This window comes from Carassius carassius, chromosome 50 (assembly GCF_963082965.1).
Source record: "Carassius carassius chromosome 50, fCarCar2.1, whole genome shotgun sequence".
Classification (NCBI taxonomy): Eukaryota; Metazoa; Chordata; class Actinopteri; order Cypriniformes; family Cyprinidae; genus Carassius; species Carassius carassius.
The window spans coordinates 18,163,751-18,176,320 of NC_081804.1; the positions used below are offsets into that span (position 1 = coordinate 18,163,751).

Below are 12,570 nucleotides of genomic sequence, written 5' to 3' on the forward strand. Positions count from 1 at the left end.
TTTTAATACTATTTATATACACTAGTATTGTAGTAGTATTTATTAATATTTAGACTTAGCATTTATTTTTATACTTTGAGTTTTCATTTTAATTGTAGATTATGCTTTTAGCGTTTATGTGCTTTTGTCAATATATATATATATATATATATATATATATATATATATATATATATAAAATGCTGCCAATGCAGCATTTCTAGTTTTCATTCTCTTATTCATCATACATTGTATTTTATTTCTGATTTATTTAAATTAACAGATTTTTAATAATAAAAAATTAATCAATTAACAAACAAATTGCAACTCCATAATGTTATCTTTCAGTTGCTAATTGATATGTATTCTATGATTAAAATAAAGATCACTGTCAGAAGAGTCTGGCTGGAGTGTAACTGTACAGCACACTCTATTGGACAAACACATAACACAATCACTACCATCAAACATACACTCAGCAGCTGCTTATGTGCTGGTGGTGTAGCGATGTGAGGAATATTTCATTGACACACATTGGGCTCTTTATTAACACATTAGATGCTCTGATGGACCAGAATCTCTGTAATGTTTCCAGCTCAGTGAATCCAGCCATGAAGACTTCAGCTTGTTCTGGGGCAGAAGATGCAGTGATAGTCATTGTTTCACTATAGAGTGTAGACTAACTGCATGTAAACTAATGATAATGGGTAGAATGTGCCATGTGAGGAAAAATGACACTCCCTCTTTCAACTTTCACTTCCTCGTTAAGCTCAGCCTACATGAAAAACAGAAATATGAACGTGTTTGCGTCTAAAAATCCAGCAAAGATAAAGTTTGTATAGCGTCATATTTAGTTTATATGCACAGGTGGGTCAGTATTTTCTTTATATTTTGAGTGTGTCGTGTTTGTAGGTAATATATAATACCACGCGACTTGAGCGAGGTCAGATTTGCATGCGTTTTATATCTTTTGTTATCTGCAAAACGTCAAATTCTTCTTACCACATTTGTGAGTCATTTCCTTTAGAGGTTTAATTATAGTTGTACTCCCTGGGCAAGTGTGCCCTTTTACCTTTCACTGAAAGGGATACGAGTGCAATTTTGGGATCTGCTTACATTTTTATTTTTAAAAAAATTCATTAGAAAGAACTGTTGTAGAAGCTGTAACTTTCCTGTATTCAGTCTTGTCCGCTAGTGCTGAAAGAGTAGTAACATCTTTACAGGAAACGCTCAGATCCATAATCACCATTGTTTTCTTTTCTTTTTTAATAGCTTGTCAAGATGCCAAGATGAGTCAGTGGGGTAAGTTGAGCCACTCCCTCTATCTACAGAGATATGCACATGTTTAGTTATGTATTGTTCAATCATAACGGGTATGTTAAGGGTTGATTGTGATTGAAGGAGACATAAAGTAATAAATATTACAGTAAATTTACTAGATGACAAGTAAAATGTGTTTGTCAACAATATCTAAACAGAATAATGAAATTAACTTTGCAAATAAATGCAACAAATGCCATTGAATTGACTTAAATTATAGTATCTTCACAGGCATATTTTGCAGAATCCATGGTTTAGTGCATTTTCAGGATGATTCATAATGAATTTTTCATCATCCCAAAAAGAAATCGATCTGTATATTTTATTTTATTGTATTTTTTTGTACAACAGCCTTGTACCAAAATGCTATCTGAAATGTTGACTCTAGGTGAATTGTGGTAAAACTCATTTACAGAAAGCTAAATTAGAGTGCATTGTTATGGAGGAAGATCTAGAAGCACATGACCCCAAGGCAGTGGATCCTAAAGAAGAGGTTTCTTCAGCTCCTGAACATTCGTCTCTACAGCAGGAGAATTCATCTAGTAATGGTCAGTTAAAGTCTGTCCTTAAGTTGTAACTGACCTCATGAGAGCAGAATCTGATGGCATGTATTCCCCCCTCTGAAGGGGGTTTTAGCGCCTCCTGTCTGACCACAGCAGAACTGCAGCAGCACTGGAGAGCCGTTAAGAGGGAGTTCAGAAGCGTTAAACTCCTGTTCGACATCCCCACCGCGCGAATCATCGAGCAAACAATCACTAAATATGTGGTATGTCAACGCTTATAGTGCATATATAAACATTAAGTCAAACTCTACTTTCTATTTTGACCTAACTAATTGTTTTTCCCATTATTCCACAATCTTTTACCAAAATATAATACCTTGCTCTCCCTATGAAATGACGTTAATTTTTGTATGACGTCACCAAGCCTTCATTTTTTTTTCAGCCGTTTCCCTTTTTACTTTACAATTAAAGAATGTAATATTTAAGTTTACTTGTTTGTGCAAACTTTATACAAACAAGTTATTTATACTACAATGGCCACCCAGGAAACACAGAGCATTCAGCTAAAGTTAGGATTTGGTTATTTTTCCCTTTTATAAACATATAAATGAACATTCCTAAATCATAGAAAGGGGAGGAAATGGTAATTTCCATTAGTGAAAACTTTTCTGGCTAACCAAAAAATGGGAATGTATGTTTTATTTTAATTTATTGTATGTTTTAGCCGTGATTCCCATCCAATTTCATTATATGAAATTAAGAACTAGTCTACCAGCAGTTAGCCAAGGGGTAATCAGTCTTAGTTTTTGGTTTCAAAACAGACCATTCTATGCTTTTATATAACTGACTTAAAAGAATAGATGACTAACTTGTGAGACTATAGCAGCCAACCCCATTTCTTTCGAGTTTGAGTTGAGGCCAAGACCTATAGGTTGAGTCTTAGTCAAGACTTTTTTTTTGCTTCAGTGTCACATGAATCTCTTGTCCAGAGCTGCACAGACCACAAAACATATCCACAGTGTTGTAAAAGGCTACTCAAGACCGGACTCTGTCTTGACTCGGTTCAAGTTAAAGACAGAATCTAAATGCTTCAAGACAAGTCCAAAAACCATGAAAATCCTAGTCCTGGACTCAGAATCGAGTCCAATTTCGAGCATCACTACATTGCTGTAGAACAGGGGTACCCAATCCCATTCCTGAAGATCAAACTACCTGCAGAGTTCAGTTCCAACCCTGATCCAACAAACCTGTCTGTAATTATCAGGTGCTTCTGCAGTTCTTAATTAGCTGGATTAATTGATCAGGATTGGAGCTGAACTTTGCAGGAGGCAGATCTCCAGGAACAGGATTGGGCACCCCTGCTTTAGGATGTCCATTCTGGCAAATCAAAAATGGTTGGCTGTGCACGTCTTTACCAGACATGACACATTCTGCAATGCTTCTCTTGTCTCCTCCACATAAGTCCTACCTTCACAGCTCATTTCTGTCCTTCAGGTGTACCAGGTTGTGGTGATCCGCTCAGGTAGTTACGACTGTGAGCGTGTAGCTATCGAGCGACGCTACTCAGACTTCCTCCACCTTCATCAGGAGCTCCTGCTGGACTTCAGCGAGGAAATGGAGGACATTGTGATGCCCAGGAAGAAAATAAGGGGCAACTTCTCAGAGGAGAACATTGCAGAGCGGCGCGTGGCCCTCAGAGACTATCTTACTCAGCTGTACTCCCTCCGTTTTGTCCGAAAATCACAAGCATTCCTAGCATTCTTCACTCATAAGGAATTAAAACCTGCATATGACCTCCTGCGTGGGGGGCGCTTTTCCCGGGCGCTTGAGGGCCTCCAGAAGGTGTTGGTACTTCAGGAAAAACTGTCTTCTCACAACCCTACTTTGGTGGTGCCAACGCTGTGTGCCATACTGGTGTGTCAGAGGGATCTAGAAGACTTTGACGCAGCTTTTCAAACTGGCAGAAGAGCTCTACCCACGGTGAGACGCTACGAGCTCCAGCAGTATCAAGGGCCCCTGCTGGAGGCTCTTGTTGATTTGGGTTACAGTCTTGGGCTGCCTGTGGCCCAGTTACAGGATGAGCTGACCAGAATGCAAGACTTGCCCAATGGGCAGGTGTCAGAGATGACCCTTAAAGAACTGGTGGTGCAAGAGTTTGTATAATCAGAAACAACAGCTATTTAGTTGTTAACAATCCCAAAAATCTAACTTTAGTTGTTCTATGTTATCGGATTAATGGTTCTCACCTGAAAGAAAATGCAAACAAATGAAAATCGCCACAGAATTTCACACAGAGTTGGTTTGGGATCCTTTGACTTGGACCAGAAAGAAACCACCCAATCACCCAGAACAACCACATAGCAACATCCACATATCAGTACCCAAACACTATAAACATGAGGATAGTCTCTTTTGGATTGGGCACGTGTTCTGACTTGTTCTGAATTTATATTTTTATAAGCCATATTTCTTTTATCTCATATTTTGTGTATGCCACAAATCTTTCCCATTCATTTTGGATAATTGTGCAACTGTGAAATTAAATGCCATTCTGGCAAATTATTCTGGATTGCTTTCACTGATTGTGAGCACTTTTAAGTCAGTGTGTTGTTATTATTTATGATACCTAAAAATATTCAAATTTCAAAGTGAAATATGATACATTTTCAAATATGATCAAAGCTGAATTAAAATAAAATATACAAATACCTTAAACTAAAAAAAAGAAATTTTTTTTTTTGTTTGTTTGTTTCTGTAATTTAGATATTTACACTTTTGCAAAACACAGCATCCTACAAGCAAAAACTGAGTGAACTGGTATGATTCTCACTTTGGGAATGAGAAGTCCTGGTGTTAAAATCCCGGACGAGCCCCCAAATAATGATTTGTCTATCAATATCTATATTGAATATATTTTTGTGTCAATATATTCTTTATTTTGAACAGATTTCTTTGTTTTAAATCTCCAAAACAGTCTTTCATTAAATCATGACATACTATGCTTGGGCACAGTAACTACCTTGTTCATTACTGTATAGTACCATACACATACAGTAATAGTCAAAGAACTGTGAGAGAAGTTTAAACAAAACTTCAAACAAAAACACAGATTTGCTTTTTTTTCTTATTTAATTTTGTGATTAAATTAGAATTACAACTTAATTACTTGTATGAAATACTTCATACTGTGCAGAACAACAAACATTTCTGCATTTGTGTTTGTCCAACTCCAAAATCATCTTATGAAACAGAATATTTATAGTCCTTGGATATATTCTGTATAAATACCAAGGTATTTACATTGCTTTTTGAGTAAATAACTCTAAAAAAAGGTCATGAATTACTAGCTACTAAAAATACGATGTAATTAGATTTCTGTCCTTATTAATTTCTCTAAAAAAATATTGCATTACAATACTTTATTATGCAAATTGCATGATCTTGATCTGACCAAAGGGAGAAGATTACATTAAAAACATACATTTTTACCGTAGATGTTATTTTTTTTTATGTTAAATCCACTTTTGTTTTATATAGAATTGTTTGATAGTTTATACAGTATTTATACAATTACATCAGAAGTAGCTTAAATTAAACCACAGATAAATTAAGAGTAAAATCCCTTAAAGTAATTAAATTACAAATAATTACTTAGCAATGCATTTCACCCCACACTGTACTTAAGGTACTATGGTATTACTGTGGTACATGACCAAAAACATGATGGCACCATAGTATTTGTTAAATAAACAAACAAACAAACAAACACCACTGTGGTAGAAGTGGTAACAAGAGAAAGAAAGAAAAACTAAAGGCCTACATCGTTTATTATACAAGTATATTGATATTTGAATGAAAGCAATAATTATGTTAGAATTATTATTATACAAACAAATATAACTAAAGTAATTTATCTCATGCCACTTTTTATGAAAATCCCCCAGTAAGAAAATACATTATAATTCCATTGTTTTTAACATGCATGTCAGAATTTAACTGTGTAACTGAGGCGATTTGTACACAACGTCTAATTTACAAAAACTGTAGAAATACGTAGTTACAGTGGTGAAATACAGGAATATGTGCAGCGATGCACTTCAAGAAATAAAGTTGTGTATTGCCACCTATCGCATCACTGAACCGTAGAGGATAAAAAAAAAAAAATCTTGGAGGGTTAATGTAACTAATCAGACGTGAGTAATCAATAAGTGTAACAAATCTATATATATATATATATATATATATATATATATATATATATATATATATATATATATATATATATATATATATATATATATATCTCTCTTAAGTAGCAAATGATACTTTATTCAAGTATAATACACTATAAATTATTAAACTGCTATTAATTAAATATGAAACTGGTCGATTTTTGTTGCGCGACTAATCGAGCCTTGCACGTGTTGCGACAGCGCGTGCGCAGACTTCATGCGCACAAGTGTTTATTTTAGCTTCTTGTGCTACGTGCAGTCATGCTGTCCATGTGGGCCTCATAACTGAAAGAAGAGCTCTTTAAATCAATCCATTCACGTGAAAACGCGTAGTTTAGCTCATGTCTACAATGGCGAAGGACGGTGCAGCGAAACTGTCCAAAAACGTCCTGCGGATGAAGGTAAGAAGAGTCAGCTCTGATACTTGTGGAAACCATTTAGTGGTGGACTTTTAACTAGAATTGTAATAAAAAGTTCTTAAAGTTGTCTGTTGTTTTGTTTCGAGCGTCATGCTTCGCTGTGTCTGTGTGTAGTTCATGCAGCGAGGCTTGGACGCAGAGCTGAAGAAGCAGCTGGATGAGGAGGAGAAGAGGATCATCAGTGATGAGCACTGGTTCCTGGACCTTCCTGAGCTCAAGGCCAAAGAGTGAGACCTCACCCACATCTCACTGATAGCCTGTCCTCAGAAAACTGTTTTTGGACACACAATGTCTTAATGGCATTGTGTGACGTAACAAATATCTATGGAAGCCCGTTTCCGCCACAAAAACAAAAAAACTTTGTAAATTATGATCAAAAGTTGTTGTAATTATGACAAATTTATATCCTGTTTATGAGATAAAAGGTTGAAAACTATGACAGATGTAAATATGACAGCATTCGAAATTGACATGAAAAGAAATATTGAAATTATGAAATACAACGTCGTGTTTGAGTTAGAAAGTCAAAACAATGAAAAAAAAGTTTTAATGATTATAATGTAACAAAATCTAAGTTGACTAAAATGACAAAATAATCGACAGTTTCTACTTTTTGTCATAATGACTTAATTTTGACTTTATCTCATAATCTCATAGTGGATGTTAGTGGACTATATTGATATTGATAAACGTGATTGCTCTGCTAGGAGATTTGTGAACTTGAGGAGAACTGATTTCATATCCACTAACCAATGACACATTTCATGGGCAATTAAGTGACAGAATACCTTCAAATTTTTCATGCATTATTTATAATAAAATAAAAATAAAAACATTACTAGGAACTTTTCATGGTAACACTTTAGAATAATGGTCCATTAGTTAATGTTAGTTAACTACTTTAGTTAACATGAACTAAGCAAGAACAATCCTTCTACAGCATTTATTAATCTTAGTTGATGTTAATTTCAGCATTTACTAATGCATTATTCAGATAAAAAGTTGTGCTTGTTAACATTAGTTAATGCACTGTGAATTAGCATGAACTAACAATGATTAACTGTAACTAACATTCATGAACATTAACAAAGATGAATAAATACAGTAATGCATTGTTCGTTGTTTGTTCATGTTAATTAATGAATTAACTAACATTAACTAATGGACCATTATTCTAAAGTGTGACCCTTTTCATTTGACCAGAAACCATATCATCGAGGAGAGAAGCTACGCTCCCTGTGAGGATTTGGTTTTTGGGAGAATGTCGTTCAGAGGATTCAATCCTGAAGTTGAGGTACTTTTGTAAAACTTTATGAAATATGAGACCACAAGTTTGCTTCCATTTTTTACCCCCAAAAATTAATAATAATTAAAAAAGCATTATGTATTGTGTTATGTATGTTATTTGAGCATGATTTGAAAATGGATTGGGGTTAAGCAAAGCACTAATTTTATTTGTGTACTTGCTCATAAATGGAGTTTTGTTTATTTTTATCAGTATCACAGATTTGAGACCTGGAATCTGAAATATTTGCTCATGTTGTGAATGTTTCTTTCAGAACTGTCTCATCGAATTAATGTCATGATTGTGCACTGAACATTTCATTGATCAGCAAACTCAATCTCTTGTAGAAATTAATGTTACTAATGAACACACACAAAGAGGAAGACGAGGACGATGAGGATGGCAATGTGAGCAGAATGGAAACAGATATCACAGATGAAGAGATGGCCAGAAGGTGAGAGAGGAAATGATCTCAAAGTGATGTCATTGTACAGGAGGGAAGGACATTGATTGCTATTTGCTTTCTCCTTCAGATATGAAAGTATGGTTGAGAGTATGAGAAAGAAGTTTGCCAAGAAACGAAATCGCTCCACGGTTATTAAGAGTGAAGAGGACGTCAACTGCAATGTTGTTGATGATCAACCCAAAAGGGCTTTTCTGAAACCTCAGGACTGAGACTTTTTATTCACAGGTCTACCATATATATATTTATTTTTTATGCAGTGGACTTTTTTTTATTTTTTTTTATTTTAAATTTTTATTTTTATGTTTAATGACATTGTTAAAAGGCCAACATTTCATGAAAAAGGTAAAAGTGTTTTTATGGATTTGTTTGAACAAGACTGTATACTTTTTTTTTTTTTTTCTCACAATTAAATGTACCAACCTAAAAAAAAATAAAACCTGACCTGGATGACCAGTGCTTTATTAAAAAAGGATAAGATTTCAATAATGGCTTTAAAACATTAAAGGGGGGTACAATGGTATTTCGTGTATTCAGAGTTGTTCACAGTGTTAAATAGATGGATTCTCATGCTAAACATGGCCACAGTTGTAAAAAATAATTTAGAAGAATGACTGAGAATTTCTGTGCCGAAAATCTTACTTCCGGGTTGGTACAAGTTTCGGCCACTGATCGATCTCTCATCGCGTTCTAAACAGGCGGAAAGGAAGCCGACCGGAAGTTGAAGTCGGCCGGGTGCCGCCATCTTGTAGCAGAACTTCACTTGCGTTAGCATCCCATTGACCTTCCATTCATTTTGGCATCACTTTGACAGCGAATAACTTTACATCTGAGGCGTTTAAAAACTCCATTTGTCCATTATTTATTTCTAAAGATACACAACAATGTATAAAGGGCTCCATTACCTTCTTTGTTACATTATGGCCTCGTAGAAACAGTTTTTGTAAAAATAGGCTAACGATTTTGTCATAACCACTCGACTCTCTGTCGCACAGTAGAGAAATTACCGTACAGACAGGAGGAGAAGCTCGCAGGCAATTAACTTAATATGGCGTACTGGCGTTACATTTTAAAATACTATAAAAAATAATTAATCAGAATACTTAATCCTGCTCACTCACGCCAAAGAACTCCCCGCTCAAGCTCGCCGTCTCTGCAAGATTAACGATGGCAGTTTGCACGCACAGCCACTAGAAGATTTACATCTGTCAGACAGGTTGCTGTCGTCATCAAGCTTAGTTTGAGTCTGCGCGTCAGAAACGGAAGTGCTAAAAATGGGCTTCACTTGTCTCAATTGAGTTTCAATGGGGTCGCTGTGTCCATTTCTTTTACTGTCTATGGTTCTAAACTGCCAACAGTCAGTGAAGCCACCGGAAGTGTTCGATCTGCCATCTTACTAATCCCTACCAGCAGAGAGCACCATTGAGTTACATTCAAACCGCTGTCCTAAAATAACTGTATTTGAACAAATCAGTCAAATGGGATTCGTTTTTATGTTATGTGTATGTAAATTCATCTTTACTTCAGATGTTATCTGCAGTGTTTACAGTCTTTTGGGCAGTATAAGCGATACATTCAATCGAAATAAAGCTTTATGTCTTTAAAACCGTACTGTATATAGTCAGTTATTTCTCTGAATAAATTCAGATTTCAGAATGAGCAGTTTGTATTTTGTTATATATGTTGAGGTTGTGTCGGTCTGATGTTTATCGTGTTCATGTTCGCTACTGAACGTAGCTTTTTAATAAGTAGGGGAAATTCGCGACCTTTAAAAAATAACCATTTACATGCCTAGGGTGTTTGCATTGTAATAATGTACAGAGATACTTCACATTTATAAACGCTGACTTGTTAGGTGATGTTTTCTCATTAAAATCATACAATTTCCTATTAATTCAATGGAACATTTACGCACACTAGGGATTACCAATATGGCGGCGCGGCGGCTTCACTTTAATGACGTCATGAGCAATCCAGTTCTATATTATAGATCAGTGGTTTCGGCTGGGTTTTTTTTCGATCGTGGATCTAATGACGTAGACGAGAACGGAAGTCCTTATATGACCATTTCTCCCGGAAAAGCGCGCCAGCGCACAGACATTGACCAGAGGAGAGCGAGATCGCACACATCAACGCGCTTCAAAATCGTCGGCAGCGCTGCGTAGGATTTGTTCAAGAATGCCTCCAAATAAGTGCAGTTTTGGATCTGAGGGAAAGTTTACCGTGTTCAGCTTCCCCAAGAACCATGAACAGTGGATGCAGTTTGTTTTTCCGGGGTAGGAGTGTATCAAGTGTGTTTGTGTGTTCTGTTCATTTGAGTGATGAATGTTTTATAAACAAGACCCAAGTCAACGCTGGATTTGCACATCGTTTGCTATTAAAACATGGAGCCGTCCCTGTGATAAAAGACCCCATTCATGTAAGTACAATTGCATCAGATTTCTGTATTTTGTTGGAAATCAGCACATAAGTGAATATATGTTAATGGAAACAACACGAAACGTCTCAGGTTACAAATGTAACCTTGGTTCCCTGAGTAGGGAACGAGACACTGCGTCCTCTAGGGGGTCGCTATGGGGAAAACCTCGTCGTGACCCATGTCTGAAGCATACAATGAAAAAACGTCAACGCGTTGGCCGGCGACAGCCTCTGACGTCACTACTGGCGCGACTATAAATAAGCACCCGGAGAGCACGTTATTTACTTCTTCGTCTGAAGCTTGCGTCCGAAGCATGGCTTAGGAAGTTAGAGGACGCAGTGTCTCGTTCCCTACTCAGGGAACCAAGGTTACATTCGTAACCTGAGACGTTCCCTTTCAAGGGACTTCGAACTGCGTCCTCTAGGGGGTCGCTATGGGGAACAGTATACCCACGCCGCCATGCTGAGGGGAGTGCAGGCCAGAACCATGGCAAACACTAAGTACCAACTCTACCATTTCCATGTGAGTTGCCCCTGGGACGTTTAGACGGCTGTCCGTGACATTATCCCTTATGGCTAGAGGCCTAAGGCTACATACACAACTTACCTGTTAGGGCCTCGACCCAGGGTAGAGCTCAAGGCTTGGAATCAAGAAGGATTCCTTTAAAGGGATATGGCTAAGAACCCAGTATTTATACAAGGTCTCGCCTGTCACACAGGGTTAACCGCTTGCTCTCGCACAAGCTTGCTGAAAAATTCTGTCTCAACAGATCCCTAGCAGCAACACCCTGTTTAGATGGGTATCCGAGGATACATGGGTGGAGTGGCGCCCAAGATGAACGGGGCTTTTACCAACTCAAGAAAGGGCACGAAGCAACCGCGCGAAGCCCTCACCATAAAGGATTTAAGAAAGAACGCAGAGCACTAGCGTGCGAACTTACCACAGTGTGGATTTCAGAAAGTGCACAAAGACCTCGTGTGTACACTTACCATAACATGGATTTCGAAATACTGTTCAAAGGAGGGGCTCTCGTGGCACTCTGATCGAGCCTCTCACAAATGGAATGGTGCATCTCAAAACAGTATGTTTGAGAGTCATCAACCCAATCTGAGCGCTCTGGGGGAAAAAACAGAGAACTCCGTCTCATATGAGAGGAGAACTCAGAATTTAGAGTAGCGCGCTCATATGCGACCCTTCTTGGAAAAGGGGAGCGCTGCTTACTACCATGAGAAACACCCAGATATCCCCTCAACATTGAGGGAGCTTTGGATTGGAAAACGGTCTTCAAAAAAACCTCGGTTGAGAAACCGGAAGCTACGAGTTGTGCCTTCTCAGAGATAACACCTACAGCCTCTAAGCTCCATGTGGGGGCGCACCCTCCGCCTGCGAGAGGAGATCTCTCCTGACAGGAACCTCCCATGGAGTACCGTCAAAAAAGAGAAATCAGGCCCAGGAATCATACCTGGCCAGAACGGGGCTACTAATAGCAGCCGAACACCGTCCTGGCGCACTCTCTCCAGAACTCCCGGTTGCAGAGCAATCGGGGGAAAAAACGTACAGATGAAGCCTCGGCCATGTCCGTACAATGGCGTCCAGCCCCATTGGAGCTGGATGAGTCAGAGGAAGCCAGAGGGAACAGCGCGATGCTCTATTGAGTCGCAACAGATCCACCCGAGTCTGGCCAACCCCTACAACTCTGCTTCATCACCTCAGTGTGAAGCCGCCATTCCCCGGGCCTCGGCCCCTGCCTCAACAGGATGTCTGTTCCCATATTAAGATGCCCAGGAATGTGACTGCTCTCAGCGAGAGGAGTTCTCCCTGGGACCACCGTTGAGGGACTTAAGTGGCCAGGAGGCCCCGAAGGTTGACCTGGCCAGACATCCAAGAAATTCCCTGCAGTGCTGAGCCAGCTTTGATGATCAGCGAGGCTCCCGCAGAAGCCTGTGACCT

The 12,570-nt window shown here is 38.2% G+C and overlaps 2 protein-coding genes across 2 annotated transcripts; both read left to right on the forward strand.

The window, feature by feature from the left end:
• Positions 1-249: 249 nt before the first annotated feature.
• On the forward strand, positions 250-4,439 carry LOC132133397 (sorting nexin-20-like). The gene is made up of 4 exons (XM_059546192.1): positions 250-846; positions 1,252-1,281; positions 1,688-2,065; positions 3,297-4,439. Exons 3-4 carry the CDS (start codon positions 1,901-1,903, stop codon positions 3,963-3,965), a joined length of 834 nt encoding a protein of 277 aa, XP_059402175.1. The 5' UTR covers positions 250-846; positions 1,252-1,281; positions 1,688-1,900; the 3' UTR covers positions 3,966-4,439.
• A 1,809-nt stretch (positions 4,440-6,248) lies between these two features.
• Positions 6,249-8,651, forward strand: mphosph6 (M-phase phosphoprotein 6). Its single transcript, XM_059545909.1, has 5 exons — positions 6,249-6,435; positions 6,568-6,680; positions 7,657-7,747; positions 8,086-8,192; positions 8,272-8,651. Exons 1-5 carry the CDS (start codon positions 6,376-6,378, stop codon positions 8,411-8,413), a joined length of 513 nt encoding a protein of 170 aa, XP_059401892.1. The 5' UTR covers positions 6,249-6,375; the 3' UTR covers positions 8,414-8,651.
• Positions 8,652-12,570: the final 3,919 nt, after the last annotated feature.

What these genes read in the sequence shown, in the direction of transcription:
- LOC132133397 (XM_059546192.1), top strand. Translation starts at nt 1,901, where the DNA reads ATGGCATGTATTCCCCCCTCTGAAGGGGGTTTTAGCGCCTCCTGTCTG. An exon ending in AAACAATCACTAAATATGTG is followed by an intron (nt 2,066 to 3,296) that starts GTATGTCAACGC and finishes TCTGTCCTTCAG; the next exon opens with GTGTACCAGGTTGTGGTGAT.
- mphosph6 (XM_059545909.1), top strand. Translation starts at nt 6,376, where the DNA reads ATGTCTACAATGGCGAAGGACGGTGCAGCGAAACTGTCCAAAAACGTC. An exon ending in AAAACGTCCTGCGGATGAAG is followed by an intron (nt 6,436 to 6,567) that starts GTAAGAAGAGTC and finishes GTCTGTGTGTAG; the next exon opens with TTCATGCAGCGAGGCTTGGA. An exon ending in GATTCAATCCTGAAGTTGAG is followed by an intron (nt 7,748 to 8,085) that starts GTACTTTTGTAA and finishes AATCTCTTGTAG; the next exon opens with AAATTAATGTTACTAATGAA.